The following is a 20,867-nucleotide window of genomic DNA, read 5'->3' as shown; positions in this document are numbered from 1 at the left end:
TTCTGTGATGGAATGTAAAGGGCATGTTTGCAGTGTGAAGCAAAAGGTGGAGGAATGGGGAGAGAAGGGAGAATGAAGGATCAGACAACAAATATTAATTTTAGAGGCATGCAGAATGTTTAAAAATAGAGGGATGAGTAGGAATGGATTTTTTGCTGTTAATCCTGTCATTTAAACCAAATCACCAAGATGTTCACCTGCAATCAGCTAAAATGGCCCCAGGAGCCCAGAAGATTGTTCAGAATTGTGGGTTAATATGGGTACCCTGCAAGCCATGGGGACTCGGTTAGCTACTGAAGTTAAGTCTTGGTAGCTTTTTAATTGAGTTCCTGCATGATAATTAAAGTTCAATGGCCTGATTTTAAGATGTGCTGAGCACTTGCAATGTCAGTTGATTCAGTAGGAAATGCAAGTGATCAGCATTTTTCAAAATCAGACCATAAGTAACTAATTGATTTGTCTAGGGAATGGAGTAAATCTACTGTGAAGTGCTTCAACTATGCAGTTGCCATGGAGTAAGATATGAAGCCCAGTGGGACGGGTTAGAGACAGGGCTTAAAGTGGTCTCCCAATAACGTCCAGAGATGTTATTGCCTGACAGTGGCATTTCATTACTTTGTAACAACATTTTAGGACTTAGCTAGTTTAAATGAATAATGTTTCTATTGGTGGCAGCTAGCCCACCTCTGAGCTCTATGGTTTTAGCCCTTTATTTCAGAGCACTATATATTTTTGCAAACCTATGTGATACAGCCCAATATAAGCTTTAATATCTATGGTAGAAACTCACTGCTGGTGTGGACAGCCAACCCCCTCCAGAATTCAGAGGCAATTAGACATAAAGGCCCTGATGGCAGTTCACCAGGAACTTCCTGTGCAAAGCAGTCAGCTTGTCATGGTGATGGCAATGCTTGCACAGATGTACATCAACAGACAGGGCTAGAGCTGGCAGAAATGTCTTTAATTTTCCAAATTTTGATGAAAATGAATGCACATTTTTGATAAAATATTTTTTTAAATCACCACTTTTGAACTGTTGTGAGGCAGGAATATAGCATTCTGCACTCAGACCTCGTGACCTGAAAGCACAGAACGATCTACACATTGCCCATGCCACAGATATTTACACTGATAATGTATATCTGCCTACAGTGAATTTAAAGGAGATGTAGGAGACTGGGAACTAGGGCCACGTGACACTGCCTCATAGTGGTTCTTCAGTTCCTGGCAGACTCTGTACTGGCCTGCTGTTGTGCAAGGTCTGTTGCCCCTGGTCAGAATAACACTTCTAAGCCAGCATGTCTGCTCTGAATGCCTGTAGCTTGTACAGTATGGGTGATAAGGGGGTCCTAGAACCAAGGCAGGTCTGTTCTTTGCTTTCTGTGGCCCTAGTCAGTCCATTTCCCAGCCTGCTGCACAGTCAATATCCTTATGTAGCAAAATATCCTTATCTGTAGCAAACCAAAGGTAGTTCAGTGGTGGCTTCATACTGGTTGATGAAGGTGGAGTTGCTCGTATTATACGTGGCCAAGATATTCTGCTGCCACAAGTACTGTGCAGTACCTTTGCTTGGGGTTTCCACTGTCCCGATGGGTACATTAACATGGACGAAGCTAAGCCTAAAGGACGAAATCCTGCTCCTAGCTCCTAAAAGGGAAAACAGTATTGGCCCTAGCTGTACTAAGAATGGATCCAACCATACTTTTTGAATCACAAGTTAATCAACATATTTTGTGCACTGTGATCATCTTTTTGATTCCCTATGTGGAGATACGGATTGCTCATAAATTTGGATTTAAGTGTATATTAACTAGGGTTACCATATTTTGTGCCTCCCAAAGGAGGACACTCCACAGGGCCCCGCCCCCGCCCCAACTCCGCCCCCTCCCCAAAGTCTCTGCCCCCTCCCCTGCTTCCCGCGAACATTTGAGTCGCGGGAAGCCTGAAGCAGGTAAGGGGGAGTGTGGGGGGAGGAGGCGCAGCCCAGGCTGGCCCCGGCCCTGGGGTGCTGGCCCCGGGCCCGGCCAACCACCCCCGGCCCGCCCAGCACTGCGGTGCCCGGCCCCCGGGCCCCCGGCCGAGCACCCCCCGGCACTGCACCGCCGGTCCCCAACCCGGCCCCCGGCACCGCCAGCCCGGCCCCCGAGACCCCGGCCCAGCCTGGCACCGCCGGCCCGGCCCCCGAGCCGCCGGTGCCGGCCCGGCCCCCGAGTCCCCGGCCCGGCCCCCGAGCCCCCGGCCGAGCCCCCGAGCCCCCGGCCCAGCCCCTCCGGAGCCCCTGGCCCGGCCCCGCCGGCCCGGCCCTGGAGCCCCCGGCCAGGCACCACACCGCCGGCCCGGCCCCGGAGCCCCCGGCCCGGCCTGGCCCCGCTCCGCCGGCCCGGCTCGGCCCCCAAGCCCCCGGCCCGGCCCCCAAGCCTCCGGCCCGACCCCCGAGCCCCCGGCCCGGCCCCCCCCGATTTTCCCGGACATGTCCGGCTTTTTGGGCTTTCCCCCCGGACAGGGATTTGGAGCCCAAAAAGCCGGACATGTCCGGGAAAATCCGGACGTATGGTAACCCTATATTAACAGGGCTAGTAACTCAGGGATTTACAGACTAAATAACAAGGATAAGGATACTTTTAGGATACTTCATGTACTCCTTAACATTTCCTAAGGATATTAAAATTGGGTCATATAAATTAAAAGAAATATTTCACAAAGAATAAACCAGATCTTTGATTTTTAGTCTTATTACATCACAGGCAATTAATTCTTATAAATAGTTACAGAATATGGAGTGTAATCTTAAAAAACATTAGCTTGTGTTACACATTTATCAAGCTACCCTTTGTTAGAAATACTCCACAGTGCTGACTTTGCACAGAGTATATAAAATGTCTTTATTCAGACATCGACTTGATGTTTAAAACACTGCTTCTGTATTGTATAGTTTGGCTTTGAGACCTCTTTATTTTGATCTATTCTTAATTAAAACTACTACTATAATTCCAATGGAAATTCGCTTTTCTTTTATTTTTTCCAGTAACCAAAGCATTTCACTAGGATTTTTCTGATACAAACTACACAAACTGGATTTTATTTGTGCCTGAGATGTAATTAAAAACTCATTTGATTACTATATTTCTGGCCCTCTTTTATTTATTAAATTCCTCTAATCACTTTTCTTTTATGAAGCTTCTGGGAAATTATCTCAAAAGCAACACATTTCTCTCCTCCCTGGCAGGTTCTTGAACATTTACTGCATTACATTCATACCATTTGTCCATGATCTGAATTAATTCACCAATTAATTCTTAAAGCTATTTAAGTTTATTTGGCTCTAGCCCAATCAGGGTTATACACCTCTGGCTCTTTGTTCTACAATTTACTTTCCATTTTACTGAATGAAAATCCCTTGAAGTACTGTTTCTTCATGCAACACTTCTCTTTCATTTATTCCTCATAGGAACTGCCATGCCAGTGATCTAGTTAATTTGGTGTCCATGTTCATAAAATCCAGTCCAGCTCCTACTGATGCAAATTTCCCATTGACAAAGGATTGGTCCCCAACAGCTGCATGAAATTGGATGCTTCAGAAAAAGTCACAAACCACCAATAATGCACCTGTTATTGTGTTCGTCTTTGTACCCTAGGAAAATTTCTCTATGACCCCCAGCTGGTGATCAGCTTATGCTCTGAAGCATGAGGAGAATCCAACACTGGCAAGGGGTTTCCACTTCTAACTTTCAACCTGAAACCTGTAGGCACACAAGTAGGCCTACTGATGTCAATGGTATCTAATTGTCTAGTCACATGAATAACAGGTGCAGGATTGGGCCACAAGATTAATATTTATAAAGTTATCCTAGCCAGTGTAAATGCTGTTTGTCTCCATCTTCCATTGCAAAAATGTTAAGAAAACATTCATGTTGGCTATCTAGGAGGCACTCAAAAATTAGGAAATACGAGTGAAATTGGCATGTATAAATATACCTCTTCCCTTCTGTGTCTATATATTGTAGATTTTAAATATATGATTAAATACTGTTTCTCAAATGGTACTGTATCGCACAATTTTTTCCCTCAGTTGTAGTATCTTTTTGTTACTCTGCATAGGCCACACAAAGAGAGAAGGAAAGTTCATGTAAAAGATGCATAGTGAATGAGGCAGGAGCTCTATATATTCACTGTTCATTTTATAGGATGCAGCTGACAAAGGTGTAAGAAAAAAAGTCTGACAAAGACTTCTATTACTTGAAAAATAGTGTGTGACTGTGTCATGGAAGCTGTCATAATGCTTTGTGATAATGGATATGCATAATAGGGCAGAGTTAAGGCTATGAAGGCAAACAGGAAGATATCAATGGGAGGATGGCAAACAGTGTTGCATGCCTGGGATCAAAGAGGGTAAGATTAGATACGTTTTTGACTGGCATACTACTGGCTTTAACAGAGTGTGCTGCAGCTGTTACAAATGTTGCCTGTTACTAACTGGTGCATATAGTCAAGTAGTCTGAGCGGAGAATCGAGGGACAGGATTTCTTGACTTTTTATCCTGGCTGACACTGACTCCCTCTGCAGCCTAGGACAGGTTAATGAACCCCGCTGCCCCATTTCCCCCATCTGTAAAATGTGGATAGTAAATCTTGCCTACCTTACAGAGGTGGCGTAAAGATTAGGGTATGCCTGCACTGCAAGTGGAGGTGTGAGTGCAGCTTGAGTAAGTTCTCCTATGCTAGCAGTGAAGACATGGATGACAGGCTTCAGTGTGGGCTGGCAATGCAAGCGTGTAGCCAGGGCCATGGCAGGCAAGTGCCATTCCATTTTCACTGCTATTTTTGCCATACTAGTTTAATTAAAGCTAGTGCAGGTATACCCACACCTGTGCAATCATACCTCTCATTGCAGTACAGACATACCCTTAGTGTGGTGTTCTGTGCTGTGTAATAATGGCACCCTCATGCTCTGAAGATCTGATCCCTGCTGACTATGTCAATGGGGCTACTGATGGAGGAAGATGCTAGTCAGCATGAGTAAAGGATCAGAATCTATCCTGTGTTCAATATCCATATAGACGCGATGAGCATTGAACCAGGACCATTGTGGTCCTTGACAGCAGCTCAGTCAGTGTGTTTAAGGAATGTCTCCTGGTGACAAAGTTACCAGAAAGGGTGCTGAGTTTTCTATCATAGAAGTTGCTGCTAAAAGAACGTACTAAACTGTTTGTGTCCTTTACTACTAAAACTCCAAACATGAATTCCTGGCACATGGACATTATTTAATAAAACACAGCTTGCAAAGGAAAAATACATTTGCCCAAATAAGCATTCCGCTGGAGCCCTACATCCAATCACTGCAGGCATAAGCCTATGGTATGAGATGGGGTCTTGCCCTGTGCTCCAACAGTTAATAAATTAGCTCTGTCAGACTAGTGAGGTAAGTTCCAGAGTGGGGGAGCCTCTGCTAAGAGCACTTAGCTAACAGCTCCCAGACAGTTTAAATCTCAGGACGACTGTTTCCTTAAGGGTCCCCAGAGCAGTGTGGCTTGGGAGAGAAGACCTCTCTCAGGTAGTCCAATGTGCTGTGTAAATCAAACTCAGCATCTCACCAAAAGCCAAACTGAGTCAGGGAAAGAATGGCACCTACTGAATCACAATTACCATTTTCTGCAAGTGCCAGGATTTTCATTGGAGGCTCCTATCTAAATATTGACCAGTTCTGACTTTGCTTAATGTATCAGCTTTGACAAGATTGCAGCCCAAGGAAGTATGGCTGCAGGTCTAATATTTATAAAGCAAGCTATGCAATAAGAGCACAAAAATTCTGTTTTATTTTGAGCATGTCAGAATGTTATAGGTCTCAGTGTTTACTCTGCTTTGGAATCCACTCATTTCTAATTACTCATTTTTATTGTGTAGGAACTTCCTGATTTTGGAAGGGAGAGTTAGCGACCAGAAAGCCATAGAGAGAAATTCAGATGAGGTAGAAATATGTGATGCTCTACTAAAGTCGACGGGGTCACAACAGAGCTGAATTGGACCCCAAGTTTTGCTGATGTGGCTTTCATAAAAGAATATATGGGCCAAAGGTGAACCATTTATCTGAAACTCCTTGAATATTTTGAGGTCAGAGGAAAATGGGACCTACAGCTGAGCCCCCACAGCTTTAGTCTGACAGAAGATGTTCTGCAAAACCAAAATCATCCCTTGGTTTGCTATCGCTACATACAGTACTGATAAACAAATCTCTCTTGCTAAAAGAAGTCTGTTTTCTGGAGCCTTGCTACAGAAGATGAAGGACAACAGTTTGAATAGCTTCCAGAAGCCTCTTTATGAAGTTGTGTGAGAACTTTGCTTTGTTTATGCTTTTGTTTTGTTTCAGCTTCTGTTGTCAGATCCAGATTTAAAACTCCAAAAGAGTTAAGTGCACCACAAGAGGAGGCTGCAGTTGTAGAAAAACTGTCCCTTGAAGGGCTGAGTCTCTCCCTCCTCCATCAGGGACGAGCTAAGCCCCCAAAATCTTGCCCCGGAAGGTGTGTGGCTAGCGCAGCTAGAAGATGCCAGTGAAGTTTTCTGGAGCCTACCAATATAATTTACCAATATAATTTACAGCTGCTATCTCCAATGAAACTTCCAAAGGAGGGCAGTGAAGAACACAGTGCCTGCCCTCCCTAGGGAATGAATCCACCTGGATGTAGAGACCCCGAATGGTGCAGGAGCAAATTGAGGAGAGGTGATATGGCACACAAAATATATGCAACATCCTCTGCATTGAACAGTTATTAAAGTTTCCTTCTGGTGATAGCAAAACATTCTGTACACTATGAAAAATAATGCTGCAATATCTGTTTCTAATAAAGTTATGGCTGGATGGATTCATAAAACAAACTTTTTTATTGATAAAAATGACCCATATGCTATAATAAAGAAAAAGTATATTATACATGTAAGTGCTTTGTAGAAAAGTGTACTCTGATCAGAGTCAAAATTGTTGTCAAAGGGAAGAAATGTGACTGAGAGATTGGAAATCTATTGAAATAGCTCAATTGATGTGTTGCTACAGTTTCTAGGCAAACTGCTAATCCATCTGTTCATAAAAACTTAATAAAACCAAGGAATCAGTATATTCCTTTTCCCATGAGAAGATGGAATACCAATGTAATGTTTTATTTGGTTCTGCAATTCCTGGTTTTGCTCTTGATCCCACATATTTTAACAGTTTGGGCAAAATATGAGATGACTCTATCCCTTTCCTTTCAACATTTGTTTTGAGGAGCGATCAATGCCTTCTGCCTTGCCGTTAAATAAATTTTGAAAAACTCGTTAATCCATATCAGTGTCATATCCTTATTTAGGTCTTTAAATTTATCCTCAGCTGGGGAATTCTGCAGGTAACTGTGATTCTGTTGAGTTCAACGCTTAAAAGTGTTTCATCCATCATCATTTCTAGTCCTTTTCTGATGCAATATAGTTTGTTCTTTGTCTTTCTTGAAAACTGAATTGCTGTTAAATTATCCATTTATCTTCTTTCAGATTTGCTGTACTCACTCTGTTGGTTGTCTTTTCTACCTTATTTGCCAACTTTTCAATCCATTTCCTTTGCTCTGAAAATGCGTCTTCATTCACCACTCATTCCTTTTCCGTGTAGTGGCCAGCTAATTCTGTCATCATCTTATCTGAAAATTGTGTAATTGCACAAATAGTTCACCACCTTTTTTTTTTTTTTAGGTGATGTTGAAAAGCCTCTGAACTCAATGTGTGAAATCTGGCTCCACTGAAGTCAATGGCAGATCTCCCGGTGACTTCATTTCACCCAATATTATTTCACCTATTCAGTCATTCTCTCAAAAACTGTTATTGACTTGTCATTCCAGCAGAGGAGTGGATGGGGTTTCCTTTGTGGCCTGTAAATAACACTGCTCTGTTGACTATATTGTTGCTTGAGGAGCAACATGAAGCATTCTGTCCCTTGAAGGGCTGAGTCTCTCCCTCCTCCAGATGGTCTCTGAAAGCTTGAATATTCCCACATGATCAGTGGCAGTGTAACGTGCCACTTCTTTGATCCAGTTTTCCTTCAATAACCCCACTAAAATCACATATTTACAACAAAATACCACCTAAGAGACTGGGGGAAGGAAAGACAGAGATACTGAGATCTTTTTGTGTCAGTTGTAATAAAAATTTGTAAATTCTTAGACACCAGAGTTGATGCATAACAGTGTAGATGGATACAGTGTTGGGCAGGCAATTCTTCTTCACCAATTTTGCCCCAGACCCTTCAAAAATTGTCTCTGGCACCATACTTCCCATAGTCATTGTTCACAATGCATCACTTAACTGGGGAAGTGCCTGTCAACTTACTCCTTTGATTATTTTTTTCTGGTTTCCCGTCTATAGTGCTCCATGTTGATCCTGAACTGCATTCCTTCCCTCTTCTCTATCCACCAGAATTGAAACAGTAGAAATAAACATATTATTCTTAGCTTAGGAGAATGAGGTTGGGAAGATACTCCAACAATGTCCATTCCACTACTAGAACTTGGAAAATGAACCAGAGCCTTAAAAATCAGATGTGAACCTGAACTTCCTGAAAATTCAAGGGATGTTGGACTGGCTGATCTGGTTTGGGTTCGTTGCTGGTAGAAATATTCCTAGGCAACCTCTCCAACAAAAAGACTCTGAAGCTGAACCATGTACTTCTGCTCCAGTTTAAGAACCACAGAAGCCCCCTTTCCTTGTGGAAGCCCCTACCCCCAATTTGATCCCTAGCTACCAAACCCTCTGGCATAGCCACATAGTGTAATTATCCAGATCTAGTTTTTCCTGAGGCAGACTTTTCTGTGAGCATAGCAGACATTGCTGCAGCTGCTGCTCTGCCTTGAAAGGTTTTAGCAGCAGTGCCCCATGGATGTCAACATTCGCAGCAGAAAATGAAACCGTCACTTAATCTGCCACCATCTATGCCAGACCTTGTCTATATTGTGTCACATACTGCATGCTGAGACTATATGCCTTAATCATCTGTGTCAGGCAGGCTCTCTCCGAAAGCATGGACACATAATCTTTCAATGTCCGTGCTCAACTTACCTGTCACAAACGAATGCTTCCAAATGCCCAGTTCTCTGTGGTATTCTCTAGCACCTATCCGAAATTTTAGAAAGATATCCTTTTCAGCCCTCACTAGGGAATAATCCAGTTCAGAAACCTGTACTTAGGCAAAACTAACTTAAATGAAAATTGGTCAGCATTGATCAAATTATTCATTTATATACATTTTCTGAAGGATCTATCCCTTTTTCTGTTTACAAACAGGTTTTGATTTTCATTCATTCATTCATTTGCTTTTTAAAAAATTGTGAGCACATTTCAGACAATGGATTGTTCCCAAACTGTGACTGGAGGCTATTCACTATTTGTGGGGTTTACCTGGCTGACTAAGTCACATGGGAGTGTTTTTCCTCACTAATTGGATGATTTAACCTTTTTAAGTAGGAAAAAACCCTAACAAAAATAGTGAGCACTCTCCTCTATGTACAACTAGCCTTTGTCACTAGCAAATGTGGGTAGGTGTACAAAGAAACATTCATACAAACAAAAAACCCTTCACACACACATGTTCATGAGTATAAGAGACAGAAACATGATTTGAACAAAAATGCTGGTTGGAATTTAAATGTATGTTCATGAACACAGTTTTGGCTGCATACAACCAGTTTTAGATTTTACCTTAGTAAGGAATTCAAGACTTGGCCCTATATTTGCAAACGTCTTTTAAACCATCCCATACAATAAATTCTGTGCAGAAGCACATTTTGTCAGGTGATATCCAAATCCTGAATTCAATTTTTCTCACATCAAAACTTTCACTGAATTCAATGGGGATTGTAGCTGAGTAAAGGTTGAATCCGGATTTAGTACCATGTCTGTGATCCTTAAGATTCCCTTCTTGTGAAGGGCACAAAGGCCTGGATCTACAAAGGGACTCATGTGTTGCAATATTGAGTGTTGCAATGACTAACTTCTGGAAAAATCACAGGAACAACACTGCAATCCCCGAAGCCTGAGTTAGGTGTCGAAGCTCCCTGTACAATGCCGGGGACAGACCGGCAGCTCAGAATATGATCCACAAAAGCCAACACGTTAGGCAAGGAGCCATCTCAACGAGCTAACGAGCGATGCTGATAAGAGCGGGGGGGGGGGGGGGGGGGGGGCATAAGCCCTGCCCTTCTCATATATAGGTGCTGAGTGTGGGCTGCAGGCAGGTGCTTATCTCTGCTAGCAATCCACAGCCAGGAACCCCTCTCTGGGACCCAGGTGACTTAGGTGCCTAAGTGATTTCTTGTGATAATGTGTTAGGTGCCTGCCTCAATCCACACACAACTGCCAGAGAAGTTAATGGGATGGGCATAGATGACTCATGCCTGCTAATACTGGGGGACACAATGTAAAAGGGGAGAGCACATGACAGCCCCACGTGTTGCCTCTGGGAGGAACTTCCAGCCCCACCTCCCTGAGTCAGGGCAACCAATCCCGCCGGCTCATAGGGGGCTGGGGCCACAGGATTGGAGAGTATGTGCCTCTGGGCCCAGCAGGGGCCAGCCCAGCCCTGGGGCGACTCTCAGCAGCAGTGTTTCTCTCGAGCTTGCGGACACCTCAGGAGGGGAGGCACAGGGTACGGGCAATGCCCCTACCTGCAGCTGCGCAGAGGCCAGAGAACCTGCTCCCGCTGCCTTCCCCAAGTGACCCCTGGCCCTGCACCCAGCCCGGGGACCACCGTGCTCTCTTCACCCCATCAGCGTTATCTGCGGCGGGGAAGGGCTCTGTCTTTTCCCACTTCGTCTTCCCCCGACACCTTTCTGGCTCGCTCGGCCACTTTCCCTGGCAGCCGAGCCCAGGCAGGGAGGATGGGAAGCTGCTGCTTCTCACGTTGGCTGTGGGTGGCTGCTCCAGGTTGCTGCCTCTGTGCAGTTTGGTAGCTGCCTGAGAAAGTGGCCCGCCACCTCTGCTCCCCACCTGGGCCCCGCTGCTGTGGACAGGGGCTGAGCAAGCTGGACATGTGCTAGGGGGGTGGAAACTCTGCCTTGTTCAGCCCCTGCTCCCAGCAGCCAGGCCTGGGCGGGGAGTGAAGGGGGCAGGCTTCTGCCACCTCCCCAGCCAGGCTCTCTGACCCCACATGTTCCCCAGTGCATCATATATGGGAGTGGTGCAAGTACCTATGCTTACATTATAACTTTACCCAGTGGTTAGAGCACTCTCCTGAGAGATGGGAGACCCATGTTCAAATCCTTTGTTCCCCTCAGGCAGAAGGGGCTAAACCAACCCAGGCCTCCCTCAGCGCAGGTGAATGTTCTGACCACTGAGCTAAAAGTTGTAAGTGCTGCTGCTTCAATGGGACCCAATGCAGCAGCCACTTAGCATACCTAAAACTGGGATTTAAGTGTCTAAGTACCTTTTGTGGATGTGGGCCAAACTCCCTTTATTTTGTCTTGCTCTAATGGAATAGTGAAAGGTCACTCTGCACCCCCTTATAGTTATAATAGTAACTTAAACTTTTGGTCCAAGTCATTTAACAAAGTGTTTGCCTATGATGGGATGCCTACCCCACACAGGTGATGAAAAGGTGAATGTGGGCTAGGGAGGCCAATACTGCTTGCATCTGGAGGCTGTGGTAGGCCTAATTAATGATGAAACCCAGCTGGGGAGGGGCTGGATAAACAGAGGAAGGTTAGACCACAAGGGGGCTACAGGGAGAACCTCTGTAGTTACTTTAGTAGGGAGTAAAGAGACCTGTAGAGAACAGAAAGGTTTTTGCAGGATGAGTGGCAAGGCTGGGTAGGAAGAAGTCTGGTGCAGTAAGCCTTGATTACCTGTCTTAGGGTCTCTGGACTGGAATCCTATGTAGAGGGTGGGTCTGTGTTCCCTTACCAGCCACCGTGGAAGATGGCATAAAGATCCTGACAAAAAGGAATACAGACTTTTGAGAGCCCTGAGTAAAAGGATATATAGGCCAGTGGGCTCAGATGGAGCGATTGGACGTTTGTTTCTATTATCCTGGAAGGAGAGAGATTTTAAAGTGACTTGACTGGAGGGCCACATCAAAAGAAGCAGCAGGCCAGATGGTACAACACAGGACAGAACTGCTAGGCTATGCCCAGCGGTGAGGGGGTGCTGTAGTGGTGAGTCCTCCCTTCTATGGTGCTGTAATCTTTGGGGATTTCTGTCTGTTCTCCCTGTGGGTCACAGAAGCATTACTACTGCTAAAAGCCTTTGCCTTTGATCCACTTTTGAATATGAACTGAATAAGTTAGAGGGTTGTAGTAGTGACATCATTTTATAAACATTACTCCTAGACCGTGTAATTACAGGGTCAGAGATGATCTGCTGTTTAATGAGGATTAGCAAGATAGGGATATCAAAGTACATGGAGGAAGCAACCTGATTTCTTCCTTGGTGTGTGTGTAAGAATACTGTCGGATAAAGAAGCAGGGACTCTTATTGTCCCTCAACATGAAGTCTAAAACACAGAAAATGTTTGGAACAGAGAGATTCTCTCTCCCCTCCTCCAATCCCCCCCAAAAAATGTGTTTTTCATGGAGATGTAGAAATTAATTTCTTTTGAGCACTAAACTTCGCAGCTTCTGGCACCCAAAAGAGTCTTGACTAAAACTGAAATAAGCCGCCATTCCCGGTGCCAAGGTAGAAGCATGCAGTTGTGGATTTCTTTATCTTCACAAAGACATCTCCCTTAAATGTAAAATAGCTGCTGTCCCTTTGTCACTGACTACTTGACTATGTATTTATACACCCAGAAGCAGAGTTTGACCTTAGGCCTTGCTATTCATGATGTTACTGTCTCAGCCCAACAGTGCAGTGAGCAGCAGGGGGATTTGTGTTAGCATCTTTTGTTTGAAGTCAAATCCTTAATGTTTGTGAAGATATCTGATCAGATTTATATTTTTCTATATCTGCGCCTCATATGGAGGGCTGTAATCTAGTCTTAGTTAGGGAAATCAAAGCTTTAAGGTCAACCCTGCCCTAGGTGCATGCAAAATGCAACCACAGTCTAGAAGACAATCCTTGTGCTGTTGAAACTTGAACACGACTTGCATGGAGGCTTTTAGTGCCTCAAGATCTGTGAAATGCAAATTAATCTGTCTTAAATGCTTCACAAATGCTGAGTTATTCTAGTTACAGGGGAAACTGTGTACATGTGTGTCCAATATCTACTGGAACTGTAAAACTGCACCCCAAGTGCTCTTCCACATGCTGTGAGCGCATCTAATAGTTAGCACACACAGTCACTTCATGTTCAGTGTGATGCCCTAGATTTTTCTGCTTTAGACAAATCTGTTTCTCTCCTCTTCTGAAGAGTGTCCTAGCCAAAACCATGGAGGCAATACTACTATTATTTATACGTGATACTGAGCCTGTATCAGGGGGCTTGAAATATTCTACAAGGAAAAAGCTAAGTTTTTGGAATTACTAAATTAAGCTACTAAGTTTGATCTTCTATTTGAGTGCTTCCCATGGTAATTCTTAATGAAGAATAAACATTGGGCATTAAAGCATAATGAAAGTCTCAAATTATTTAAATGCTCCAGTTTTGAAATAGTTAGATGTACTGTAACTCAAAACAAAACTCCAGTGTCATATAAAATATTCTGATCACTAATCATTACATCTAGTTATAAAGAAGAGTAAATTCAATAAAGTTATAGCATCTTAAATATAATAAGAGCTTCCTGATTCTTTATCTTCACAACCATATGATGCACAGAAGGAGGAAAGAATCAAAATTGATTATTACAAGCACTGGAATTGGAAAATTTCAAATCTCTTAAATTTTATAACTTAAAACAACACTGGCTAACAATTAAACTAAATAACCAACAAAATGTTTAGATGCCCATATAACCAACTTTTTGAAATATTTTGATTTCTTTTTAATGCTTTCTAAAGACAAATTCAAACTTGTTAGTTTTTCTTTGTATTATTAAACTGGGTTATTGCACAACTGCATGTGCAAAAATGTTACTGTGCTTGTGTGCCCCATCCTCGCTTATTGGAAGCAACCAATGTATTCAGGGCAGAAAAGTAATTTAATCTCTATGGGGCCTCCTCTGAAAGGTCATAGCTAACTGCAGTTTTACACACTTTTGCAGTAGCTAATTTAGGTTGATTACTCCTGGTCTTTGATCTCTTGGATCATGGGAAAGTCAAAGGCAGCCAACAACACCCTCATAAGAAAAACACTTATAGGTGACTGAAACTGACCTCTGCAGTGCAACAGGAGAGGGGGCATTACTGGGCAGGTTGAGAACATGAGGGAAGAGAGCTGAAAATGCATTGCACTCCAGCAACCCTTGACTAGTGAAGAGATCCATTAGGGATGGCCCTAGCCACCATAATAATTTAGAGCAGCCTAAGGATTAAGGGGAGGGCTACATTAGCAGGAGCTAGACCTGGTGAGTGGGCTTGTCTGTTTACATTTTTAATAATTGATACAAAAAACCTTTGGAAGTGTCTGTTTCTGCTTTTTCTTTCTCATTTTGGTTTCCTTTAACTGAAGCTTTGGAGGAATGTACAATAGCATTATTACATTTATCTGAAGTTAATCAGCATGATTTGTAGGCTTTTTACTGCAGGTCTTACTAAACGCAAACTCCCCTCTGACTTCAGTGGGGAAATGGCTACAGGCATGTATCCTTGATTATTGTTTGGATTAATGTTATACCAAAATTGCAATACTAGATATAAAATTCTACACTTATTCAAACCATTAACTTCTAAACTATATGCCAGTGCATTATATAAGCATTGCTCAGGTTTTGTTAATTCTTATTGTTCACCAATACTCCACCTCTTCATGCTTCATTCACAAGTCTTGGATGTATCTATAACTGGGACTTTTGTATCCCATGATACGTACAATTTGTTACAAAGGTTAAAATTAAAAGAGAAATGTATATGGAAGAGTAAAAACCCCTGAACTTGAAATATTTGTGGTGCATATAGTGCAGCTCTAAAAAAGGTTTCTTACTATCTGTAAACAGAGAATTTACAGTGCCTTTGCGCATCAGTGATGCGATGAGTATACGGAGGTTTGATTAAGTTGGATATGGAAATTAAAACTTGGCTTTATATTCCAGAGGGTAGCTCACACAGTGTGATACTGTGACATCAAGTTTTCTGTTTACCCCTAAGGCTGGTGCTGCAATGACTTCAAGGTTTGATGGTGTCTCTCTTTTTTTAAGTTGTTGAGCAGCAGGCTAATAGCTGCACAGCATGATGCAAAGACAGCAGAAAAGAGGGGAATCAGATGTGAATATATTCCCCACAGATCTCCTGCTAGGATGGAGCTAACTAACCAGTGCTTTAGTGTTCAGATCTAGTCCATTCACACAGAGGCTGCTTTGATTCTCTGCCCAGCCTGCTTTATTGTACTCTCTGATTAAAGACACTGTCACAAATAAATCATGACTTCTGGCATAAGAATTTAGATTCCTAATGAGGTTGTCATGTTTGGGGAAAATAAGACTAGCAAAAATAAATAAGGGGGGAAATGGACATTGAAAGAGAACTTATCTTTATATAAAGGTAGGATTGCTAATTGTAAAGACTGTTTTGTTAATGCCCATTTTTCACTTATTTGGAAGCTGCCTGCTCATGTGCCTCCACTTTTCCCCTCTGCTTTAGCAGCTACTAGTGACATGTGGCTCATAATTAGAAGACAAATTCCTAAAACAATATTTTTCTTATGGATAAGAGCTAAATCACACAATTACATGTCTGAGCAATGGAGTTAGTGTGAACAGACTGGAACTGCTATTAAACGCCCATCCTTCATTCCGTGTACACTCAAATGCCTGTTGAAGTCACAGGGAATTCTGGGAGCACAAGGCTGTGCAGGAGGAGAGCACAACTCTTGCACAGATTTCAAAGTGAATAGTTGGCCATTCTGGTAACATACAGTAAGTCCCCTTTAATGCCTCAGTAGATATTGATTTTCTAATGTATCTGTTCCCCATATTTTGTGCACTGATGGCCAAATCCTGCAGTCTTTATTCAGGCAAAATTCCCTCTGACTTCCATGGGAGGCTAGCCTGAGACAGAGTGAAGGGTTTGTTGCTGAGTCTGGCTGACAAGGAGGTGTCAAAGGTGTTGACTCAGTGACTTGTGGTTAAGATTGTAAAGCATTACTGTCCATCTTTAGCCATTCTTGTATAGCTGTGTCTTGTATTAAAAACAGAACTAAAATAGTGAACTGTATGTTCCATGTGGGCAAAATTCTGGATCTGTTTGTTCTAGCCCATTTACTGTTTATGAAGTGTCCTCTATATTCAAAACTTGCACGCAGAGGTACCTCCTGGCTTTAAATGTCTGGATTAAACTGGAAGATTCTGCTCATGTGCAGCCCCTAACATAGCTATTTTATATGCACCTGATTTGTACTAGGAACACAAGTTAATCTCTGGGTGCCTGATCATAGGAGCACATTATGGGTTAGACAACATATGGTACTTGCTGAAATAAGGGCCACATCTCCAGTGATTTCAGAGGCCCTGGCCTGGAATGCCCCTCCAAAGCTTCTGTCAGACACTCTGAGCTTGGAGAAGAGCCAGAACTGGAGTGGAATAATTCAGCCCTGTGTTTTCCCTTGGGCCATAGCTGTTCAGGTCTGTGTGTGTGTGTATGTGTGTATATATATATATAAAAAAAAAAATAAAATGCTGAGTCAGAATTATCCATTGAATAAACCATTTTGCACAGTATAGCCCTGGTATAATGTTGATGTTGTCTCATATGTCAGGCAGAATGATGAAAAAGATCCTTGCCCTTGAAGCTTTTAAATTTAAAGAGAAATGATATTTACTGTACAACAATCATCTAAACTTCAGTAAATTCAAAATTTTCTGTTTTCAGCTTAATATTTTGAGTAAAGTTGAAAAAGGAAGCAAGTTAAAGGCTTCAAGTTACTGCATGAATAAATGCAGTGATTTAAAGATTCAGACTGCTTCTAAGACTGTTATATAAGCTACCTCTTTCTCTCGGAGATGCAGGACCAGTGTTCTGATTCTACAATTGTAGAAGTAAAAAAAATACCTGATACAGAGGCACGCAGATGCTATCAATCCATTCCAGCTGCAACCTGGGTAGTTCATCTTTCCTGTTCCGATCAAAAATAGCCTGAATGGAGAAGGGGGGAGGAGGGGGAAGAAAGTGTTACGCTTTATTAAAATAGAATATTTTACAGATGCTTTATCCAGCACTTTGGAACTATGGTCAAACTGTTACAAACTGAACACTTCACAAACAGTAATCGGTGTTTACAGTCTTCCTAGCCCTTTGTCTAGCATGAAAAATCAACTGTTTTTATTTTCAGCTTTGTTTATGAAATTTGTAAGTTGAATTTGACTGTTTATCTAATGATATCCTAGTGGAAACCGAAGATGTGATCCAAGAGCTCACTTAAAGAAGAGAGAGTAGAACTGTGTGTGGGATTTTGAAAATTTTAACCTGGACTCTTAAGTAATGTAGGTATTTCTGAAAATCCCATTCTTTGTTCCGTGTAGATTGTTTTGTAAGCTTACTGCAAGAAAATTACCTTGTGTGGACAGTCAGAGGATACCACTTGTCTTAGTTTCTCTAGATTCACGAGTAGTATCTGTTTGTTTGTTTTTTGTTTTGTTTGAAGTGACCTGTGTTATGGCTGGTTTCAGAGTAGCAGCCGTGTTAGTCTGTATCCGCAAAAAGAACAGGAGTACTTGTGGCACCTTAGAGACTAACAAATTTATTAGAGCATAAGCTTTCGTGGACTACAGCCCACTTCTTCGGATGCATCCGAAGATTTTTAATCATGATTTAAATCAGCAAGGAGGTAACCTTGATTTAAATAATTGATGATAATTGTCCTATATTTGTACTTTTAGTTCTTTTCCTAAAGAGAGATTGTTGATAACAATTAAAGCCAACTAAATATAGCCTTCACGCTAAATTTGGAGCATCTTTTTGCTAATGAGGAAGATACAGTATATATATTAAAGCAATTATATAGATTAATTTCAACTTAATCAGTTGCTTAATTTCTACATCTTTATTATATTAGAAAATGGTGAATGATGCGTGGCTGCTTTTTTTTTTTAAATTTACCAGATTAAATTTTTACTTGTGATTTGTGTCAAGCTCTACTTGGATGGAAATTCAAATGCAATTAAAAATGCACAAAACCAGCAGTTCTTGTTTTTTAATTGAACAAACCTACCTTTAAATGCTGGATACACAAGAAAAAAATTATCAAAACGTTTTCCATTTAAAACAGTTTCCTTTAACAAAGGAAGTATTGTGTGTAGTTCATGAATTCATGTGATTATTTCTGGTCACCATATGGTTCAAGATTTTAGAACTCCTCTATCCTCTCTCACCTAGTCTTTATTAATAAATTGGAAGAGGAAAACAAGCTTTCCTCCTCCTCCTTCTTCTTTCCCTCCCCTCCCCCCATCCACTACTTCAACTCTCAGTTGGTTTCTTAACTTTGAATGAACTAGTTATGGAACTGAATTTGTTGAACAAACTGAACTGAAGAAAGTATCTGCTCTCTGCATCTGCAGAAGAGGCTACTGCTATCAAAAGCTGGTTTAGCAGTTCAACAAACTGGTTTCAGGTGCTTAGCCGGTGACATCCACCAGTTGTATGGGGTGACTTTTAAAGAAAGTTGGCAGCATGCATGTACTACTTAATATTGTTTGTAATGAATTTAAATGACTTTAATAGATATTTGCAGAGTTGTAGCCATGTTGGTCTCAAGATATCAGAGACATACTGTGGGTGAGGTAATAGCTTTTATTGGACCAATTTCTGTTGGTGGGAGCGAGAGAAGCTTTAGAGCTACACAGAGCTCTTCAGGTCTAGGAAAGGCACTAAGTGTCAGAGCTAAATAAAAGACTGAACCTATTTTAGCATATATAGTTAGATATTACCTTCCCCACCTTGTTTCTTTAATAGATGCAGTAAGTTTGGCCTTTAATATAGACTGTTTTAAATAGGCTAGGGTTACCATATGTCTGTTTTTTTTCCCGGACATGTCCGGCTTTTCGGCAATCAAACCCCCGTCCGGGGGGAATTGCCAAAAAGCCGAACGTGTCCGGGAAAATGCCAGCCGGGCACTTCCCCTTCCGCAGCGGCTCTGCTCCTCCCCGGACTCTTCGGCTCTGTTTAAGAGCCGAGCTGCCCGAGCGCTACCAGCTTTGGGCAGCCCCCATGCCTCCGGACCCTGCGCCGCCGGAGCCCGGGAGGGGAAGTGCCCGGCCGGGGACGCAGGGTCCGGAGGCATAGGGGCTGCCCGAAGCCCAAGCGCTACCGGCTTCATGGTTTGCCGGGCAGCCTCCAGACCCTGCGCCCCCGGCTGGGCGCTTCCCCACCCAGGCTCCAGCTGCGCTGGGGAAGCGCCGGCCGGGGGCGCTGGGTCTGGGGGCTGCCCGGCAAACCGTGAAGCCGGTAGCGCTCGGGCAGCTCTTTTCACGTGGCTGGGAGTGGGAGGGAGGAGGGGGCGGGGTTGGGGCGGGGAAGGGGTGGAGTTGGATGGGGGAAATGGGTGGGGCCAGGGCCCGTGGAGGGTCCTCTTTTTTTTTTTTTTTTTTTTTTTTTTTTTTTTATTTGCTAAATAGGGTAACCCTAAAATAGGCTTATTTTTAAAAATAAACCTGTACTTTTATTTAACATCAGGGTTTTATTTTAACTTAATTTTTAATGTTTCTTTTTAAATTTTCATTTGTTCTTAATCAACTCTCATTAGTTCACATTGGCTCAAACCTCAACCCATCCCCAGCCCAAGTAATTTGTCTTGAAACTGAGAATGCCATGGGGTAAAGAGGAGGGGTAGAATTTTTCTTTCAGGCCTTAGAGCAGGAGTGGACTCGTATTGTGGGGAATTCCCCATCTTACTGGCTGGAGTAGGCACCACAGCCTCAGTGCCATCCCTGTGTTGGGAAGAAAGCCCTGAGGACATGCACAACAACACATCCCCCTTCCCCGCTTTCTAAAGCTGCTGCATACAGCTTTCCCAGAGCCCTCAGGAGCTCTGCTAAGGTAGATATCCGGGCACATGGTCCCAGCATCCTGTTCTTACACCCTGCCCCGCTGCTTCAGCGAGGTGAGTTCTACTATATTAAGGAGTCTCCATGTCCATGATCTGACCAAAATGCACAGTTCCTGCTATGGCCTGGATTCATTTTTAACATTGCTGATGCTAGGGTATTTGCATGAAATACTCCAAGGCATTAGAATTCCCTGCTATTTGAAGATAGTAAAGTGTGTTTTAAAAGTAAAATTATTTTCTGTAACAGTGGGACTTCATTAGTGTGAGGTGCACGCTTTCACTTCTATAAGCATTATGTGAAATGCATATCAATACATATGATATGGAATGGTACTTTCAGTTATTGCAGGCTAGATTTGGTCCAAGGCACCAACATTGTTAGTGCCATGGCTGATTAACTGCTAATCCCCTGTACCATAGCTACTTTTTTACTTATGTATTTGGGAAGGTCTACACAGAGAACTACTACAGGAGAGAAATACACCTCTACCTCGATATAACGCTGTTCTCAGGAACCAAAAAATTTTACCGTGTTATATTGAACTTGCTTTGATCCACCGGAGTGCGCAAAACCCCCCCCCCCCCCCTTTCTGGAGCACTGCTTTACCGCGTTATATCTGAATTCATTTATATTGGGTTGCGTTATATCGGGGTAGAGATGTAATTGGGAGATGTCTTTCCATTAATTTCAATGGCCTTTGGATCAGGCCCTAAATATCACTACCAGATTCCGGTGGCAGGCTGTCATATCTCTTGTGTATTTCTTCTCATGAAACCCACTTGTTTCTCTG

General features: G+C 42.8%; 1 protein-coding gene across 4 annotated transcripts in view; it reads right to left on the bottom strand.

The window, feature by feature from the left end:
* Positions 1-20,867, bottom strand: part of PDE11A (phosphodiesterase 11A) — a 222,690-nt gene that overhangs the window by 5,970 nt on the left and 195,853 nt on the right. For 3 of the 4 annotated variants that reach the window (XM_054044025.1, XM_054044028.1, XM_054044027.1), the window contains exon 19: positions 17,085-17,168. In XM_054044025.1, the coding sequence (XP_053900000.1) occupies positions 17,085-17,168 (84 nt within the window). Of the gene's footprint in view, positions 1-5,886; positions 8,419-17,084; positions 17,169-20,867 lie in introns of those variants that run through there. The other variant, XM_054044026.1, reaches the window with a different exon arrangement.

This window comes from Malaclemys terrapin, chromosome 11 (genome assembly GCF_027887155.1).
Source record: "Malaclemys terrapin pileata isolate rMalTer1 chromosome 11, rMalTer1.hap1, whole genome shotgun sequence".
In the NCBI taxonomy this organism is placed as follows: domain Eukaryota; kingdom Metazoa; phylum Chordata; order Testudines; family Emydidae; genus Malaclemys; species Malaclemys terrapin.
The sequence above is the reverse complement of the archived record's forward strand: the minus strand, read 5'-3'. Positions and strand labels throughout refer to the sequence as shown.